Raw genomic sequence first — 18,565 nt, forward strand, 5'->3', positions numbered from 1 at the left:
TGCTAGGTGCCTTCCAGTGCTTCACTGCCCCATGCTAAAAATTCAAAAATTCTATGTGTTCCTAGAATCCGAGATCTGCTCTGGATGCTCCACTTTTTCTCCAGAGAACTTGTTTAAACGTAATCTGTTTCCATGGTTGTCCTGTTCTAAGCTTCTCTTCCTCTGGAAGACTAAAGACAAATGCTTCTCATGACAGTTCATGAAAGACTTTTGGACTTTGTGGCCACACACTCTTCCTGCTGAGGAGGCCCAGGGGACTACCACTGTCACTGTCCAGTGCTGCTGCCCTGGTGCTGGTGTACCTGAGGTCTCACAGCCCAGGAGTTTAAGATCATGCCCTTCCCAGAAACTCCCCCAGACCAAGACTCATTGCAAAACCAAGAAGGGTCACCCCTGCTGGTCAGCAAAGAGTGGCCCCGGGAGACAAAGGCTTTAGGTTTTTAAAAGAAAAATTGCGGGAAATTTGAAGTTGCAGTCTTGGCAATTTAGGATTGGATGAGGAAGCTATAAAGTAAGATAATTGGTTAGTCTTAGGTGCTCAAGCTTAGCCAGTCCTGCCAAGTGTGGATGCAGCTGCAATTGAAGGTGGGGTGGTTAGCTCATCCTTGAAGATTTGGCTGGAGGTCAGGAGCTACTCAGAAGAAGGATTGAGGCCATCTGTGTTCGTTGCTAAGAAACACTATCTTGAAGACAGGGTCTGGTTGTTCTTTTTGCTGAGTGAAGGTCATTGCTTGCTTTTTTTTTTTTATATCTGTCCTCACAGATAGGGTCACATTCCTCCATTCTCTGGAAAGGTACTAAGAGGCTTTAGTTTAACCTAGACCTAAAACGCAAAACTATAGGCTTTAGAAGACATATAGATTACAAAGTTAGCCTAACCCTTTCACTGGGAGATCGCTTGCAAGGGAAGATGATAGATCATCAAGCCTAGAAGTGGGTTCCTATACCCAGCCAGACCCCATGGAACACAAAGTTTCAGAGGAATCCCAAGATACACTGGAGGAGAGAGACAGAAAGATAGGTATAGAGATCCTGAGAGACAGATGCCTACAGATAGAGCAGGAAACCACAGGGCCACAGGCTGCTCTAGAAGGATACAGAGATGAGAAGAGATAAAAATGAGTTAGACTGTGGACTACTCACCTAGAGACAGGGAGGCTTCTACTGGGCTCAGCCAGATTCAGACACCGCATACCAAATTTCCAAACCACGTATCGTTTTCTGCATTTCCAGTTTGCTGGGTCCACCAGAGTCCTTTATAGGACAACTTTGTACAGCAAAGCAGAAGAGATAACATAGAACAGCCTCCAAAGTTAAAGACACATTTACTTGGGGAAATTATATTCTGCCTGGTGGTGTTACCTAAAACTGACCCACTGGAGATGACTGATTCTGATTTGTAGCCAATCAGTCCTACCATGAGAGTGGCCACCACAAGAATAGAGAGTGGAGCCATGTGGCTAGACTGGTGCCAGTAGCCCAGTGTGGGGATTTCAGCTGAAGTTCATTATAATTCTGTAGCATTGACACTAAACGTTTAAGACTTTGGGTCCAATCTCTGATGCAGTTTTCTTAAAAGCTGCTTGCTGAGGTAGGCATAGACTCCTTTAGCATGTACGATTCCACTTTTCAGTTTATCCCCTTAGGCTTGTAGTCTCTAACGATCAGTTTTAGGACAGCGTCATCTCTCTAAACAATTAACACATTGTAACTGTAGCTCTCGCCACCTTCCCCTATGTCGTTCTCCCAAACCAGAGACAAGCACCTACCTTCTCTGTGTTTAGTTCCTTCTTCTAGACATTTACATGGAACAGATTGTCATCTGTGGTCTTGATGATCATCTCTATTAGTCAAGCATAGTTTCCTCAGGGAAACTGTATTGTATCTGTATTGTAATAAGTATCAATACTTAATGATTTTTCATGAATTTCTATTCTTCACTATGCTATGTCCAATTTTCAATTAATTTATTAGCTTGTATCCTTTCATAGGCTCTTTGGGTGTTCTGAGTAAGGTTGATATTAGTATTTTTTAAAGTAGTTAATTAAGTTATTCTATCAAGAAAGAAGACTGTTCTATAGCTAGCAGATGTCCAAACATCTGGGGATATGGAAAAGCACAAAAGAAGGTTTATAAGGTATTTAGTATTCAAGAAATGTATACCTGTATGTATGTATGTTTAGGCATATATATACATATATATATACACACATATATATACATATATATGTATATATGTACATATATATACATATATATGTACATATATACATATACATATATGTATATGTACATATATACATATATATGTACATATATATACATATATACATACATATGTACATATATATACATATATATATGTGGGTGTGCAATTTTATCTATTTTGTTGGGGTTCTTTATGCCTCTACCTTCCCAGTCTCTTACAACACCCCAATACCAGGTAGGAGAGAAAAAAGGTTAGTGGGGAGAGAGGGGCCATAGTTCTCTTTAGACTACTTGCTGATGATTAGGGTCATTGGGTTTCTTGGCGGCAAGTCCAGTTTTTATAGGCAGGATAGCTCCAGCTTCTTCTCACCAAGCTGCAACAACAACAACTGGGAGCAGCAGCCATTTTCCTTCAAGCATCCCCATCCCTCTCTAAGCTCTGGCATTTATACCCTCTCAGAGTCCCCAGAATTAAAGTACCTGAAGCTGGCAAAGGTCACGCCCCTCTCAAAGACAATATGAGGCAAAACTCCCACTGTGTATGTGTGTGTGTGTGTCTTACCTGCATGTATGTCTACACACCACCCATGCAGCCAGAAGAGAGTGTCACATCCCCTGGGACTAGAGTTACAGAGACAGTTGTGAGCCACCATTTGGGTGATAGAAATAAAACCCCATCCTCTGGAAGAGCAACCAGTGATCTTGGGGCCAAGTCTCTCATGCCCAAGAAGTGTTTTTTTTGACATTGAAGTCTGCATATGTCTGTGTGCATTTTGTATGTCTGCAGGTGTCTGTGCCTGTGCACACATATAGCCTAAGGGATAATCACAAGTAGGGTTGTGTAGATAATAGTTCCAAACTATCAGGGCAACGCTTTTTGCTTCCTTAAATTAAGAAAATAAAAAGTAGCACTCATGGTGCAGGACTTAAACTTCTCATCTGACACAGAACCCTGGCAGCCTTCTTGCCTTCTGGACTGCCAGGGTGGCAAAGCTGGACTGAGTGTGTTCTACCTACAGCCCAGCTGTCTGAGAGCTGCTGTTTGGAGGAAGTACCAGCCTTCATGCCCTCTCTGTATGACTTCCTCTGAGAAGTGAAGTTGTGTGGCAATTGCATGTGCCTTCGCAGTGAGTAGAATGAGCAGTGTGAACAGCACCAGGGAAGCAGTTAAGGTTTATCACAGGCTTCTTGAGCCTTTCACAGAGACAATGGACAGCATCTGGTCCACCTGTGACATCAAAACTAACACTATCCCGGTTTGTGGTTTCAAAGCCAGGCTACCTTGGTAACCACATTCACTGGGACATTGTCCCCATTGTGCCTTTCCCCTATTGATTGGTTCACACTCACCCAAGCTCTCTTTCATGAGCCTGGACACTTCCATGTGCAAGACAAATGTCTAGAACTGTGTTGAGTTGCACCATTTTTCTGCGTGTTTGCATGCATGCAAGAGAGAGAGAAGACAGACGAGGTAGGAAGTGTAAAAATCTCATAAGAAAAGAATATAATTAAGTCCCATGTAGTTTTCCTTTTAATTAGTTATCTTCTTGAAAAGAACTCTGTAGGAGATTGAGACAATGCCCAGAGAATTTGAGGCGTATCTTAGAATCCGGACATTTTTCTGAACCTCGATTTATAGTTCAGCTCCATTTGGTCCGCCTGCAGCAAATCCTCGAGCTCGGCATGTGTCAGAGCCAGTTCCCTGTCTCCCTGCTCAGACCTCCATCTGTGCTTCTTTGCACCTCCGATGCTCTTCTGAAGCTTGAGTCATCCTGGCCTCCTCCCCACATCCTCTCAGCAAGTCACCCCCTCACTGCTTCCTACCAGATGACTGCTCACTCCACCTTCCGGTAACAGCTTCTACTCTGATTCAGGCCTCCTTCTGTATGTCTATATCACCCGCACTGGCCTGTGTCCCCTGATCTATAGCTGCAACTCCATAGCTTTCATTAACAGGGTCCTTCCACATCTCTCCTCTCCTGGTCTTCGCCCCACTCCCTTCCAGCTACTTCCATGTAAAGTCCTTTCACAGCGCCAGCCTTACAGAGAGCCATGCAGATTTCTCTGCTGAACAAGTGGTGAGTCATTAAGGTCTGGCAAAATGTCACCTTCTTCCTGACAGGATCCCTGGTTCCACAATCCAACTTCACTGCTTTGTACTGTTTTCCTCAAAGTGGTTCAGCATACCTCTCCTGTACAGAATAGTTATCTGTTTTCGTTTCTTTGTCATCTCCAAGACTTAAATGTCATCAAAACCAAGAATAAAATCCAGTATCTAATAATCAGTGGCCTGGTGTTTGATCAGATCCCCAAGTATTTGGTGAATGAATGAATGAGTGAATAGATTTACTTTATGGCCTCAAATAAAGTAATCAAGTTTAACTGAGGTACGTACCTTTCAGTAGATACTTGAGTGAATGTTTTTGCCTTTAACCTGAACCATAGTGAACCAGGTTCTGGTTTCTGTTTTCTCCTCTGCACTCCTTCATGATTGTTAGTATTTTCTCTTTCTTCATCCTCTTCTCCATTTGTGAATATACACCATTGACTCTTTATTCTATCATCTTCATTAAGAATCTTTCCTAGCAAACAGCAGCATCTTGATTATCACCACCCAAGTACTCACTATGGACACTGCAGCTTTTCTTCTTTTAAATGATGTCAGTCAAAGAGCTTTGCTATTTAAGCCATGGAGCCTCATGGTCACCACACCTGCCAATTGGCATTATCTGAGCTGACTGGTGGCTTCTCCCAGCTGACCCTGCAAGGGGCAGCCAAAATCACCCTGATTCTAGCCTTGCAGGTAGACAAAGCAAGCAGAAAGCCAGAGTGGCCACACCCTGCTACACACTGAGGGTGAAGATCAGGTGAAGGTCAGCAGGTATGGTGGCTCAAGGTAACTAATCTGAAAGCCGATTCCTCAGGTGAGACAGAGAAGGGACTCCACAGAAGCACAGAGAGAATGTAACCCACGCCTGTGGAGAATGCTCTTCTTAAAATTGAGCAAAACAGATTCAGAGTGTAACATGAGGATGGAGTTTCCTAGAGAAGGTAGTTTACAACCGAAGTTCTTCGCGGAGAAAGAACAAACACAAACGTTTCATGGGAAAGTAACTGAAGACCAAGGCCAGGGAGTATTTATTGGCATAGTAGGATATGTCCACAGCGTTGTGAGGAATGAAACATGCTTTCCTTCCCTCTAGCACAGAGGTTCTCAACCTTCCTAATGCTACAAGTTTTTAATACAGTCTCACACGTTGTGGTGACCCTCAACCACAACATTATTTTCGCTGCTACTTTATAACTGTAATGTTGATGCTGTTATGAATCATAACGTTAACATCTCAGATGGCCTCAGGTGACCCTGTGAAAGGGTAGTAGACACCCAAAAGGGATCTCAACCCAAAGGTGGAGAGCCATTGGCCTAGCACATGTGTACTTGTGTGTTTTGTGTGCTAATTTTTAAAGCTGTGCCATTGAGTGTCACTCTCCTTTGGGGGCTTTGCAGTCGTGACTATTTTTTTTTTTGAACATTAGGAGATCCGGAAGATCTTTCACTTAGGAAAGAATTATGGGATACAGTGTTAGCATCCCTAAGAACTGAGCTCAATATTTTGAAGGTCAGGTTGAACCATGTGACTGATTCAGATCACTAGCCTTCTTAATCCTGTGCTTATCAGATCAACAGCTGTTCAAGCAAGACCAGGTCTATAGTTAGGTGGCCCCATACCTACCATCCACTAAGATCTCACCCCTTTCTCTTAAGATTTTCACAATCCCTCATCATTTACCATCCAAACAGCACTGTGCCTGGAGGTAACAGAACTGATCAGTGAAATCAAGGTATAGAATTAAAACCTCAGTGGTGTGAGAGCCAGGAGGGGATGCTTGTGAGAGTGTCTGTGGAACACCAGAAGATAGGGGATGAACTCACTAAAGAATGGGGAGCCTTGTGTGGCACTAAAAGTCAGACCCACAGGCTAAAGCTGTTGCTCTGGTGAACTTTGGTCTGTCTCCACAAGGAAGAGGTGGCTCCTGTTACCAGCTGATGGTCAGTAAGACTGGCTTCAGTCCTTAGAGAAGAAAAGAACAGGGAGGGAAAATGGTCCCTGAGGCTGAGGAAGCAATAACATAAGGTCCCCAATTTGGACCTTAGACAGAGTAGTGTCTTCAGTGGGTTGTACTTAGCCCCTGAGATGGCAGCAAAAGAAAATCAATGCATATTTGGTTCTTGGGCTGCAGACACTCCACCTTCATTTTACTTTGAAGCCCCTAGTGAGGTAGGACTTTACATACCTTTATTTGTATGACAGTGCCAGGGTCTATATAGCTATAGAATCTAGGTTTGTAATCTGCCATATCAGATTTAACAGCAGCTATAGGATGCCTGAAGATCAATGCCCATGATCCTTTCCCCAGTCATCTATAGAATTTGTTTTAACCTAACGTTATGGAGACAGACTTGAAGGGAGACATCCCCAACCTTGCTAAAAATGTAAGTACAAAAAAAGGCACAGATTGGATGGATATTGATGATGTTGTTTCTACTGTGACATCATCCATAGACTCCTAGTGTCTTTGCTTTGCTTCCCTATAGTGATCACAACATAAATTACTTGTCTTGTTTGACTTCCTTGTTCACCAAAGTTGAGCAGATTGTGGCCGTTTTCAACGCTTCTACCAGACAAAAAGCTTGGGACCATTTCTCGAAAGCTCAGCGCAAGAACATAGACATTTGGCGAAAGCATTCTGAGGTTGGTGATTTTACTGTTACTTTCTCCCCACCATCACACAGCTGGATTGGCAGAGAATAGTGTGGCTGTAGCCGTTAACGGTCTTGTTACTGTGGGCAGTCCTCCCGCCATCCTCCTGCCTGCCATCGTCCCGTCTCATTGTCCCGTCCACCTCCAGCTCCGCTTCATTCCTTGTCCAGAAAAGCAGCTGGCTTCACACTTAAAACAAAGAAGACTCTTCCCCACCTGTAGAGAAGAGATGGCTCAGAAACAAATGCTTTCTCTAAAATTAGACTGGAAAAAAAAAAAAGCCAATTTAGAACACTAATCCCTGAGCACAGAGTCTTTCCTCAGCGATCTATGTGGTGAGAACAGTTGGCTCTTTTGGCTTGAAGTGGCAAGTCTGCCATCCTCTCCATGTCTTCCTGTCATTAGCCATGCCTAGTCCTCTGGCCTAGCCAGGAGGTTCTGTTACATCTCTCCCCGGAGCAAATCTCACGATGGGGGGAAATGTCCAGGCTAGCTGAGTTCACAGCATCAGTGCATGCGTGACGTGTGAGTATATACCGCCAAGGAAAGAGGCCACAATTTGGCTTTCCTTGCCACCTAGACAAACCAAGCTGTTATCATTAGTCATCGGTCATCCAGCTGTTATTTTTGACTCCACCTGTAGTGTACGCTTTGAAGCTGTCACGGAAAAGTAAGTATACCGAATTCCTTTGCTTTTGCTCCTTTTCTTTTTCTTTTTTTTTTTTAAAAAAAAAAAAAACAAGAAAATGTTTTTCATTTGGATGCCTCTTCATTTCTAGCATGTTAACAGTAAAGTTCTCTAAAAGACACTCCCCTCTTTCAAAAAAAAAAAATCACAAAGTTATAGAAGGTAAGGTTTATTTATGGAATGTTTTTGGCTCACACTTGTAAAATAAGTGTTTTATGAAGAGTTTGAGGAACCACAGCGTACTATGATATCAATCATCTGGGTAGCATTTTAAGTGCCCATTAACTAATGCTAAATTGCTGTTGAATACCAATGGCACTACATGTAATATCCACATGAATACTAAATAGATTCTTTATTGTCACTCTTATTATGGCTAATGCTGAGTAACTTCAAGGTAATGGGATGCTGAAAACACTAGTACAGTTGTCGGTGAGGGCCTTTTTCAGTTGTGTTCACTAGTGCCTAGGAAGGTGTCTGGTGACTGCTACAGCTCTCGAGGACTGTGAGGAGGAGGTAGGCTTTCTCTTTAATTCCTTAAGTGCTCCCAAACAAAGAAAGGATATGTAGCTGAAGTTCTCTCTGAAATAAGACCCGAAGTTGATTTTCAAGAGGGGGTGATAAAAAGAGGCCTCCGTTTACAGTACAACAAAGCCAGTGAGGGTTAAGAAGACCCAAACTGAAGTCCGCAAACCATGATTCAACGATTCATATTTGAGAATGGCAAAGCTTTAGATTTTTAAAAATTCATATAAAATCAAAGGTAACTAAAAGAAATTTTAACAGATGCCCAGCAAGTGACAGGATGCTACAATCACAGGAGCAGCACAGAAAGGCCACTCTCCTCGAGTGTTAGCAGAAAGCAGACATTGGTCTCAGCCTTATTTCCTGCCTGGGCCCACTCTACTTCCCATCTTCCCCTATCCCACTTCTGATACTATTTAAAGCAGGACATGCCAGGCTCCCTGCCTGGGACTGAGAAATCCTGCTTGCTTCCTTGGTCCTGGGGGATAGAATGGAGGAGTGGAGCGTCATTCTCAGAAGTCCCTCCTGCCTCTTATACCTTACCTTTTAGAAAACAGAATTATAAATTGCCTTTTTCCCCCTCCTACGTGTCGCTTAATTGATTAAATACCAGTTAGTAATTTAACACTGTGGATGATTTCTCAGTTGCATATAGGCTTGGTAATTGGCTTGATTTTTTTTTTCCGCGTTCCCATGTACAGCATCTGTTAATTACCTGCAACACCTTTACAGATTTATTAGAGTGCTAGTGATTCTGTTGAACCACCGCTACCCTGTGGAAACACCCTAGCTTCCCATCCTTCCAGTATTGTCCCATTCTGCCACCTTCCCCACAAAACAACTGTCAGATGACAGTTTGTTGTTAATTGCAGAACTAAGCAACTGCCCTTTCAGACTTATTATTTCCACCTGATTTTTTCTTGTTTTTTTTTTTTTCAAATTGGGCTCTTTATCAGTAGAAAATTTAGCCGTCCAATACCCAGAAAATTTCCCACTAATCACATGTGATATCTACCTCCAAGACCTGGTAGCCTTATTTTAAGACAGACTCAGCCCTCTTTCTTCTAGATGGCATGGTCACCAAGGGAGGTGTTGTTTATTGTCCTGAGGTGGCCTTTCAGGGCTGTCCTATGTCTTGTCTGCCCTCCTGTTTCCCTGTCCTCCACAAAGATAATTCCCTTGGTACAGAGGTGTCCCTTAGGTGACAGGGAACAATGAGGACTTCTTTCCCATCCTGCTTCAGGTCAAATCTGTGAGCTGAGGAAAGACTTCCTCAGCGAGAGCAGCAAGTATAGGTCCACAGTAACCATCCCCCTAATAAATTGGTGGAATCATGTATTTTCATTGTTACTCGTAGATTTATTATAAAGCAAAATTAGCATAGTAAATATTTTGGCTTTTAATTAGAGGACTTTAAAAGAAGAAAACTGAACAATGGCTCCTTTCTCTGTTCTCAGTCTCTGAGAATGCTAGAGAACAGGATGTATAAGGCTTCACAATTTCGTAACACAGCTGGGTATAAAATAACGATATACCTAATTAATGTAAACAATTACAATGTTCTGCTTTTAGAAACATTAGTAAGGATTTTATGTCTGATTCTGTTCCCTTTACAATGTATTTCTGATAAGCTATTGCAGCCAAATTCCCTTGTCCTAATATTATTCACCTTTATGGATAAATAGACAGGAGCTCGATGAAATGTTCTGACTTGATTGTAGCCCCTGCCCTGGTCACTGGATATGGCAGGTCCTCAGATCTGTGGTCATAAAGGTAATATGAAGACCATCACTACCACAGAACTACATCCCATTGATGTAAAAGAGAAGTCCTTTCTGTGTTTATTTGATTCAGCATCTTTTGAATTTTATTTCATGAATATATGAATGGTATGAATGTTTAGATAAATCATATACAGGGACATACATGTCAACTGAACATAATATCTACCATGAGACCAAGAGTCTTTTACATGCAGAGCCTGACAGATAGCTCAGTCTGTAAGCAAACATGAGGACATAAGTTCGGAACCCTAGTGCCCATATAAATAACTACATTGGAACTCACTTGTGATCCAGAGTGAAAAAAAAAAAAAGGTTTTTAGGGCTTTTGCCACCCAGTATAATTGAACCAGTGAACGCCAAGTTCAGTGAGAGACCCTGGATCAGAAATGTAAGGTGAAGAACAATAGAGGAAGATACAAACTTCTGTTGCTGGACACACACACACACACACACACACTCACGAGCATGCACACATGCATACTCACACGTGTACACATGTGCATGTCACACGTATACACGTACATACCACTCAAGCCTTCTGCATTTGTTAACTCATTTCCTCCTCCAAACCATTAGCACCCAAACACTCCGGTAAGCAAGCTGAGCGAATGGGTATGTAGTTGTGTCCTTAAAACCACAATGGTACCAACGCTAAACCCCATCACTCACTTCATTGCCAGCAGCTGATGTCACTTCGGTGTGCCAGCTCCGTAATAGCTATTTCTCCATAACTTCTCAGCAGCCCTGCTGGAGCAGACATTCTTATCCCCTGTTTGTAAATCAGGAAACTGAGGCTGCAGTGAGATTAACTACCTTACCAAAGAGCATTTACAGTGATGACATTGGTGAGCAGGGGTTTCTCCCAAGTCTGACACCGAAGCCTTCGGTCTTTCTTCCGACCCATTCCCCTCACAACATTATTCTAGGTGTTGGGAGATGATTTAGGGCGGAAGTGTTAGGCTCTAAATGCTGCTGCGTGAGTCGTAATCTGCCAGAGACCACGGGGAGATGGTCCGATGATAAATGGCCGCGTTTCTGATGTTCTCGTACCCTGTGCTTTCAGGAGCTCCGCAACGCTCAGAGTGAGCAGCTCATGGGCATCCGTCGTGAGGAGGAGATGGAAATGTCTGATGATGAGAACTGTGACAGCCCAACTAAAAAAATGAGAGTCGATGAATCAGGTAATACCAGTAACTGCCGGGTCCCCGGGAGGGATCATAATGAGCGCCGAATCTTACATGGGGAATAAGTGCAGGGGAAATGGCCACATAACTCACTTTTATTTGAGTTACACTAAACTTTCATCTTTTGAGTGACTACATTTTATTAATAGAACGTTAAACTCCTCCTTGGAACACAGTGATTTAAATTGTCCCAGTTGTCTCTCCATATGTAGATCTGGGGCCATTACACTTTTTTTTTTTTCAGGGATATTTGCCTGTTCCCATAAAACTCCTATTCCAGAGTGTGGCAGCCATAGCTGATGCTGAATTACAGATGAAATTTGGTTTCAGTCCATGGACTTCTTGCTTAGGAATTGTTTAATCCCTAAAGCAGCTTCCTAACCTCCAAGCCAGCATGCTGGAAAATTAAACATTTTTCTCCAGTATAGCTCACCTAAACTTTCATCAAGATGGGAGCCATACTTGGTACCCCTTGAGCTAAGAGTGAAGTTTAAAGAAAGCCTGCCTCGTGTGTTCCTTCTTACCTATGTCTCCTAGGTTCACATGGACGGTCTGTGTCAGGGTTTACAGGTTCAGTCTGACTGGAGGCACCAAGGAAAGATAGCTTGTGTGAGGGAAGGGATACTGTCTCATGGACCCAGGAAGACCCAAGGTCACTACCACTACCAGAAAAGAAAATCAGAGTATCATTTTATGTATATAAGGGAATAAAGCACACGCCTGTCTCTGTTTGTTTATTTGTTTTTTAAAGATTTATTTGTTTTCTTACAGTGTTCTGACTGCATGTATACCTTAACGCCAGAAGAGGGCATCAGATTTCATTATAGATGGTTGTGAGCCACCATGTGGTTGCTGGGAATTGAACTCAGGACCTCTGGAAGAGCAAGCAGTGCTCTTAACCTCTGAGCCATCTTTCCAGCTCCCCTATCTCTGGTTTTTAACCAACAGATTGCAGGTGACTGACCAGAGGATCTTGGATGATTTGTTGGTGAAAGTGTAGAGGTAACAGGAAAGCCCCCCCACCCACCCCCACACAGACACACACACACACACACACACACACACACACACACAGCCTTTGCCTCTGAAAGTTCCCCGAGATGAAATGACAATAGACAGCCTACATAGGAGAGGTCAGTTATTTATAATATGCGCAGTTAAACACAAAGTGTGACCACTCACCAGCACTACATGACGCAGTGCTTGTCTGTTGTTTTCCTTGGCAAGGGACAGGGTAAGGACTGTCAGGAATTCTGGGTAATAGTGATTTTTAATAGCAGTCCCTAAGCCTGGGGAACATGGAGCATTGACCACAGACAAAATCAGGTGGATGTCAGAAGAGAAAATGGACAATAAATGTGTCTCTGTAGAATGTTAAGTGGCACAGAAAGCTACATTGACAGACATCAGTCTCTTTCCTGACAACATCAGGACCCACTGAGACAGGAGCTTGCAGGACAGGGAAATGAGAGCCCACTGGACACTCTCTGACACTGGAGAGCTTTCCCTCTAAATCCCATCCTTGACGTTCTAGAAGCTGAAGGCACAGTGCAAGCAAACGCTGTACCTCTAGGCCTTCCTCACGCCACATCCATTGTCTGAAAGCTAGCCCAGCAGTCACATCTCTCAGGAGATGGAGACTACATTTCTCAGGACTGTTCCCGCTCTACGGTTCTGTCCTCACAGGCGTGTTCTGTAAGACTTCATAGGTGAAAAGAAGGGGTGTTCGTGTGATTTTTCTGAAACTCCATGTGATCTTGACATAAACTGTGTCTTTTTTAAAATATTTTTTTATCACTTTTGAAGGTGAAAGTTGGAGTCTTTATATCCTCATGTTAGGTGTAGAAGAACTGAGTCAGTCTGAAATTCTGAACTGAAGCCAGGCCTTTCGTTTTGTACATACAGCATTTCTTTTTAAACAATCTGCCCGTTTGCTTAGGGAGAAATGTGTGTAACTTCTCAGTTAGTTTAGGGTAAACCAGCATAAGGATGCGTAAACAGGAGGCTCATTGAGGAGATCTGGCAAGCCACAGCAGCCACCGTAGATCCCCAGGGCTGATACCCTAACTTAGCTGGAGCTATGTCCAAGGAGGAGGCAGGGACCCTCCTCAGGGAACAGCAGTTCTCCCGGGAGGGCTGCTGGCGAGCAGTTTCCCAGACCTCTCTAGGTTCACTCACCAGACGCGAGCATGAACTCACCGAGAACGTGAGGTGTAGCTTACACTCTAAAGACTTTCCCCAGGCGTGTTACTTGGTCAGCAGAATTAATGAGCAAATGCCGGTGCATGTTGTCTGCCAGGTACGGAGGGAAGAGATGAAAGGACTAGAGTTCAGATGCCAGGCCCCAGCAGTTCAAAGTCCTTTTTGTGTTTCTTCAAACGAGCTGGGCCACAGGACGTGGCATGTGGTTTTGGCCGAGAGCATAGGACTGATTAAAGGGAAGAGAAGCAGCTGACCATTTTTATTCTGCTGGGCCCTGGAATTCCTGCCAATAAGCAGGCCGTTGTTTTCCCCCAGCCCTGAGTATTCAGGGACAGTGCCTGATGGGCAAGAATTCCCATCTGGTCTTTGGACTAAACTATGCTAATAATGGCTTGAAGCAAAGGAGGAGGTACAGAGACCCCATAGCCTAAAGGAAACACCTTTTCCCATCACTCACTTTTAGGTACAAATGTGTGGCTGCCTGTCACCCAGACGTGGGAGCTGTTTCTCCAAAATGTAGTGCTCTGGTGAACTGATGGGAACTGCCAAAGACAGACATCAAAATGAGAGTTTTCTCTCCTTTGCAGGATCTATCCCTTGCCCAGCTCCTTTCAACTGAAACCTTTTCCCTGTCTGCCTCAAATATTCTAAAGAAATAGCTGGCCCCGACAATGTTGGACGTCCCATAAAAAAGAAAAAAAACAAAAAAACAACACCATTTAGGGAACCTTCTGCCTGTGATCAGAGGACAAGGCAAGGCCGCACTCCTCAGGTGGTGAGGCTGGGGCTCCCATTGCCAGCTCTGCGTGCCACCTCCCTCCTAAAGACAGCTGCAGGCAGGGGCGTTTTCCAGTGAGATGGAGCGAACTGACTTTATGTCTAGAGACAAGACGGTTGATTATGTATGTAAGGACTTGTACGATACCTCAGGTTTTAATTTTTAATGATCAAAATATTTCAATATACCTCTGCTTTTCTGGTTATAAGTAATATTTCATTCTGTTTTTACTTTTTTTTTTCCTGTATAAAATGACTAACAGAGTTTCTTTGGCTGGAGATCCTTGGTTCTGCTTTAACTACAATATAGTTGTATAGGAAGTGTGTTGGCAGACCATTCACATTTCTTACTGGTTGGTCTTAAGAGGGAAAAGGCATTCCTCAGAGCAAAACTAAGAGAGTTGCGAAAATGGAAATGATTCTGCTAATGAACTGAAAACCATGACAGGTTTATCAAAGTATCCATTCAGGATGCTCAGCATCCTCCCAAGGAGCCTCTGAAGACAGCTTTAGGTAGAAATGTAAATGTGTTGCTGCTCTGTTTGCCTCCTGCTGGAGTCAAGCCAGCCCTTTAAGCCCACATCCAGTCCTCCTCCTGCCCCTGCTACCTTCCCTAGCTCTGTCCCCCCAACTTCTTCCCTCCTGTGGACAGTGGAGGTGGAACAGCAGCGTACAAAGAGGAAAGGAGGGAAGCTGGGCCTGGAAGGCCTGTCATGGTAGAACCCAGATAAGTTTTAGAATCGCTAGACGTAAAGGAGCCAATGATGCTTTTGATGTTATGAATAATGCCAAGTACGAAATAAGTACTGGGGAGTACTCATTCTGTTTATCATACCCACCAATCCGGCACCTGAGCCTTTCTCCAGTCAGTGGAAGTGTGCTGACCTCCACGGACATTCTTCCCTCGAATCTCCCCCTTCATCTGACCATAGTGTTTTTGATGTCGTTCTTTCTTGAGGAAGCTAACGCTGAAAGCACTTGCTCCGATCTGATTTAAAAAGGCACGAGTTAAGATGCATATTCAATGAAGACGCTTCCCTTTGCTGAAATGTTTGGAACTCTGTGCGGAACTCAGAGTCGTTGGCCAAATAGGCATCCCTCTCATTACTGACAGCATTTGCAGAGCACCTCAATGGCATGTTGAAAGCACTGGGAGATAGTGGAGATAGTTAGATCTGATGCCCCTGCCCTCCAGGGAATGTGGTGGATGCCTTTTGTAGAAATAAGGCTTGTGATGTTAATTGAAGTACCAGGCCAAAAAACAGGTATGTCCCAAAGCCAAGAAGTTAAGCGCACTACAGTTCATAACAAACGCTTTCGGATTCTAAATGAACTTCACCTAAATTCTGGATTCGTTATATAAACGTGTGTGTGTGTGTGTGTGTGTGTGTGTGTGTGTGTGTATCCAAGCATCCACAGTGTAAATGTGTTTTATTTACTATGCTGCATATTCCGGACTAGCTGTACCCTCAGCTTCCTACCTTCACCTCCCATCTTGTCTTAGGAGCCCTTGTATTACTGATGGGAATGGCTACCTCTAACTCTTTGCCCCGTAGCCCTTTCCTCTTAATGTGGGTTTTAGGGACCCCAAATCAGGTTTTCAGGCTTGTACAGTAAACATGTTTACACACCGAGCCTCTCCTTATCCACAAATACTTCTTGAACAATGAACTTCTCTGGGTTACCAACTTTTCATAGAAATTTACAATGCCGTTTTGATTTTTTTGTTGTTTTTAATTTCGCTGAGAAGTTGAACAGTGATTTCCAGCAGCCAAGTCAAATTAGTGACTCCATTTTTAATTGGAAGAGCAGTATTTGATCTGAGTAGTTTTACCCACAGCAGGATGCCTCGGGTTTAGAAATACAGTCATTAAGGTTGGTTTCATCTGTCCCCTTGATTTCTTTGAGTTTCTTTGGTTTTCTGAGACTGCAGTCCCCCTCGTGGCTTCCTTTTGAAAGCCCAATGGTGGTGCTCCAAAGGAAGTCCCTAATTGAGTCCTAAGCCTAAGAGGAGACTCAGTGCTGGCCCCACACCGGCCATGTACAAGAGGGTTATTAAATGCGAAAGCAGAGTCTTGCCACTGACTAAAGATGGCATTGTCACAGGCAGTTCGCCCGAGGCTCCCTTTTGAGAGGGAGGCCTGGACTGTGCTCCAGGGCAGCTGACTACAGATGCTTGAGTGCTCAGAAGAACAAGAGCTGTCCACCGTGGAAACTGGGAGGGCTCAGCTGGTAGCCATGCCAGGACCGTGCTCCCCAAGGCAGGGGCATCATTGAGCAGAAGCCTAGAAGGACAAGGACAGGCTGTTTTCTCATATCCCGACAGCCTGGGACATCTCTTGAAAGTGCAGAGGCGTCTGTTTAGGAGGGACCCTGGAATCAAAGACAGGTCCTTGCTTCTTGGCCTCAGCTCGGTGTCTCCTGGTAACCTGGTTTCCAACAAGGCAGCAGTTTTGTTTGGTTCTCATAAACCATGAAAATCTTCCCAGTGGACCTCAAATATGTTTTAGCTTGATTTTTCAGTTCCCTGATCTTATACACAGTTACAATCCCCTGCCATAATGGACAGGCGTCTTAAAAAAAAAAAAAAGCCTCATCTTGAAAATTGAGTTACCTTTTAACTACTTGGAGACAGATGTTATTTCCTGGGCCCTGTAGCTGAGGAGCCCTTTCTAATGGAAGTCTTCCCGCTGCCCAAATGAACCCTGTGTATCTGGGTCATAAAGTCTTGATCTTACTGTAAATTTATGTCCTTACTGTCCCATGGCACCTAGCAATGCCACAGTTGGCACTGACTCTCTCATAATGAGCAAACTTTCCATAATCTAGTACTTTCAGTAAAACTGCTGTGTGCTTTCATTGATTGTGTCAAGACCCAGTCATCCCCCAGGACTCCCCAGCCTTGCTGCCCTTCTGTAAAACTTAGTGCAGCCCTTGTTAGGTTCTAGCAAGCGCACCTGTGTTCTGCCTGGGTCAAGGCGGCCTCCCCCATGGGTCCCCATGTGTCCTTCAGCCTAGTCCTCTCAGGTGCACTTAGAAAGCGCACTGGGACTCTGTGAGGCTCTGGCTTCCTGCCAAATGCAGTGAGACCTTTGGAGCTTGAGGAACACTTGGGCTGCTGGGTAGCTGCCAGGCAAAAGAAGGGAATGAGGAAAATTAAATCACCGTCTGAAAGGGAGAGTCAAGGAGGACTTGACTGTGTAGGAGTCATACAACAGGGTCTCAGCCTAACCCCTTGCATACAGCGCACAGTAACCCCCCCCCATGCTTTTCAGCATCCCAGAACGCCCGTCACCTTCATTATGGCTTACTGTGGTTTTGGGGGCACTTCACTGTGCTAAGTAAGGCTCAGTGGAGGACTGTCACATACGAGAGACTTCACCCGTTTCTTCAGCAGGCTCTGAGGACACTGGGGGAATATTTATGTAATAAGATGCAAAGTTGCTATGGAAAATACTATAGCAACCTAACACCTCCCGGAGCCAGGCAGGGGCTTGTAACAGCAGTCTAAATTTACATTTACTGGAGTGTCATTTTACCGACACTCCTGGTATCTCATTCTGACAGGATGTTAAAATATGTTTTCAGCTCAAGTCTGAGCAAAATTAACACACTGTTGTTGAAGTTTAAGTATAGTCTTCACGACTTCTGGAAAATAAAAAAAAAAAAAACTATCAGAATAATTCTGAAAGGGGGTAGATGGCAGACTATGGGTGAGCTTGTAGATTTCTGTCGCTTTGCTAAATCTGGGAATAGATTCCCTTGCATTAATTACTGATCACCCCTTGCTCTGTAAGCAAGAAGTAGGAATGCCCAATTGTGAAAAGGCGACTGGTTCTTAACACTGCTGTGTGCTGTCAGGGGCTCACCTCCCCTGTGCTTTTAGTATGTGCTCACAGAAGATACGTTCAACAGGTTAGCTCACTGCCCTGGCCTTGAAAAGCATCTAACAGCACTTAAACAAAAATATCTATTTTTCATAAAAACAAAATATAGTCTTTTAAGGAAGGCAAGTGGCAAAGGATGGAGAATAAAGGAAAAAAATGTAGCTGTTATGTGTTATGGAAAATATTTGGGTTTTTTTTTTTTACCCTTCTCTCTAACATAACTGTCTATTTTGATGTATGTTATAAAGCTCAATAGAGTTAATTTTCCATTGCTTGGGTTTTAGGTAGGGCTGCTTATAGAACAGGCTTTTTGAAAGCCCTCTTATATGTAAAAATACAGAGCAAGTACGTATTTGCTGTTGGCTCATGTGCTTTTTCTCATGAATCATTGGGAGCAAGCAATCATAGTGAACGCTTGGAGGTTTTTAAGGCCTAATTACTAGAACTACCCTCCCAAGACCGTGTTTCAGACCCATTAGATGGGAATGTGGCTGAGAAGCCATAGGTGTGCAGGCCAGTTACTAATGAAAAGTTTATACACATTGAT

At 43.7% G+C, this 18,565-nt stretch overlaps 1 protein-coding gene across 6 annotated transcripts in view; it reads left to right on the forward strand.

Moving 5' to 3' along the window:
* Positions 1 to 18,565, forward strand: part of Enox1 (ecto-NOX disulfide-thiol exchanger 1) — a 557,275-nt gene that overhangs the window by 435,709 nt on the left and 103,001 nt on the right. For all 6 annotated transcript variants that reach the window (XM_055609746.1, XM_055609749.1, XM_055609750.1 and 3 more), the window contains 2 exons: positions 6,856 to 6,962; positions 11,032 to 11,149. In XM_055609746.1, coding sequence (XP_055465721.1) covers positions 6,856 to 6,962; positions 11,032 to 11,149 — 225 coding nt within the window. The remainder of the gene's footprint in view (positions 1 to 6,855; positions 6,963 to 11,031; positions 11,150 to 18,565) is intronic.

Source organism: Psammomys obesus, unplaced genomic scaffold (assembly GCF_907164565.1).
Source record: "Psammomys obesus unplaced genomic scaffold, mPsaObe1.curated_primary_1811, whole genome shotgun sequence".
NCBI lineage: Eukaryota > Metazoa > Chordata > Mammalia > Rodentia > Muridae > Psammomys > Psammomys obesus.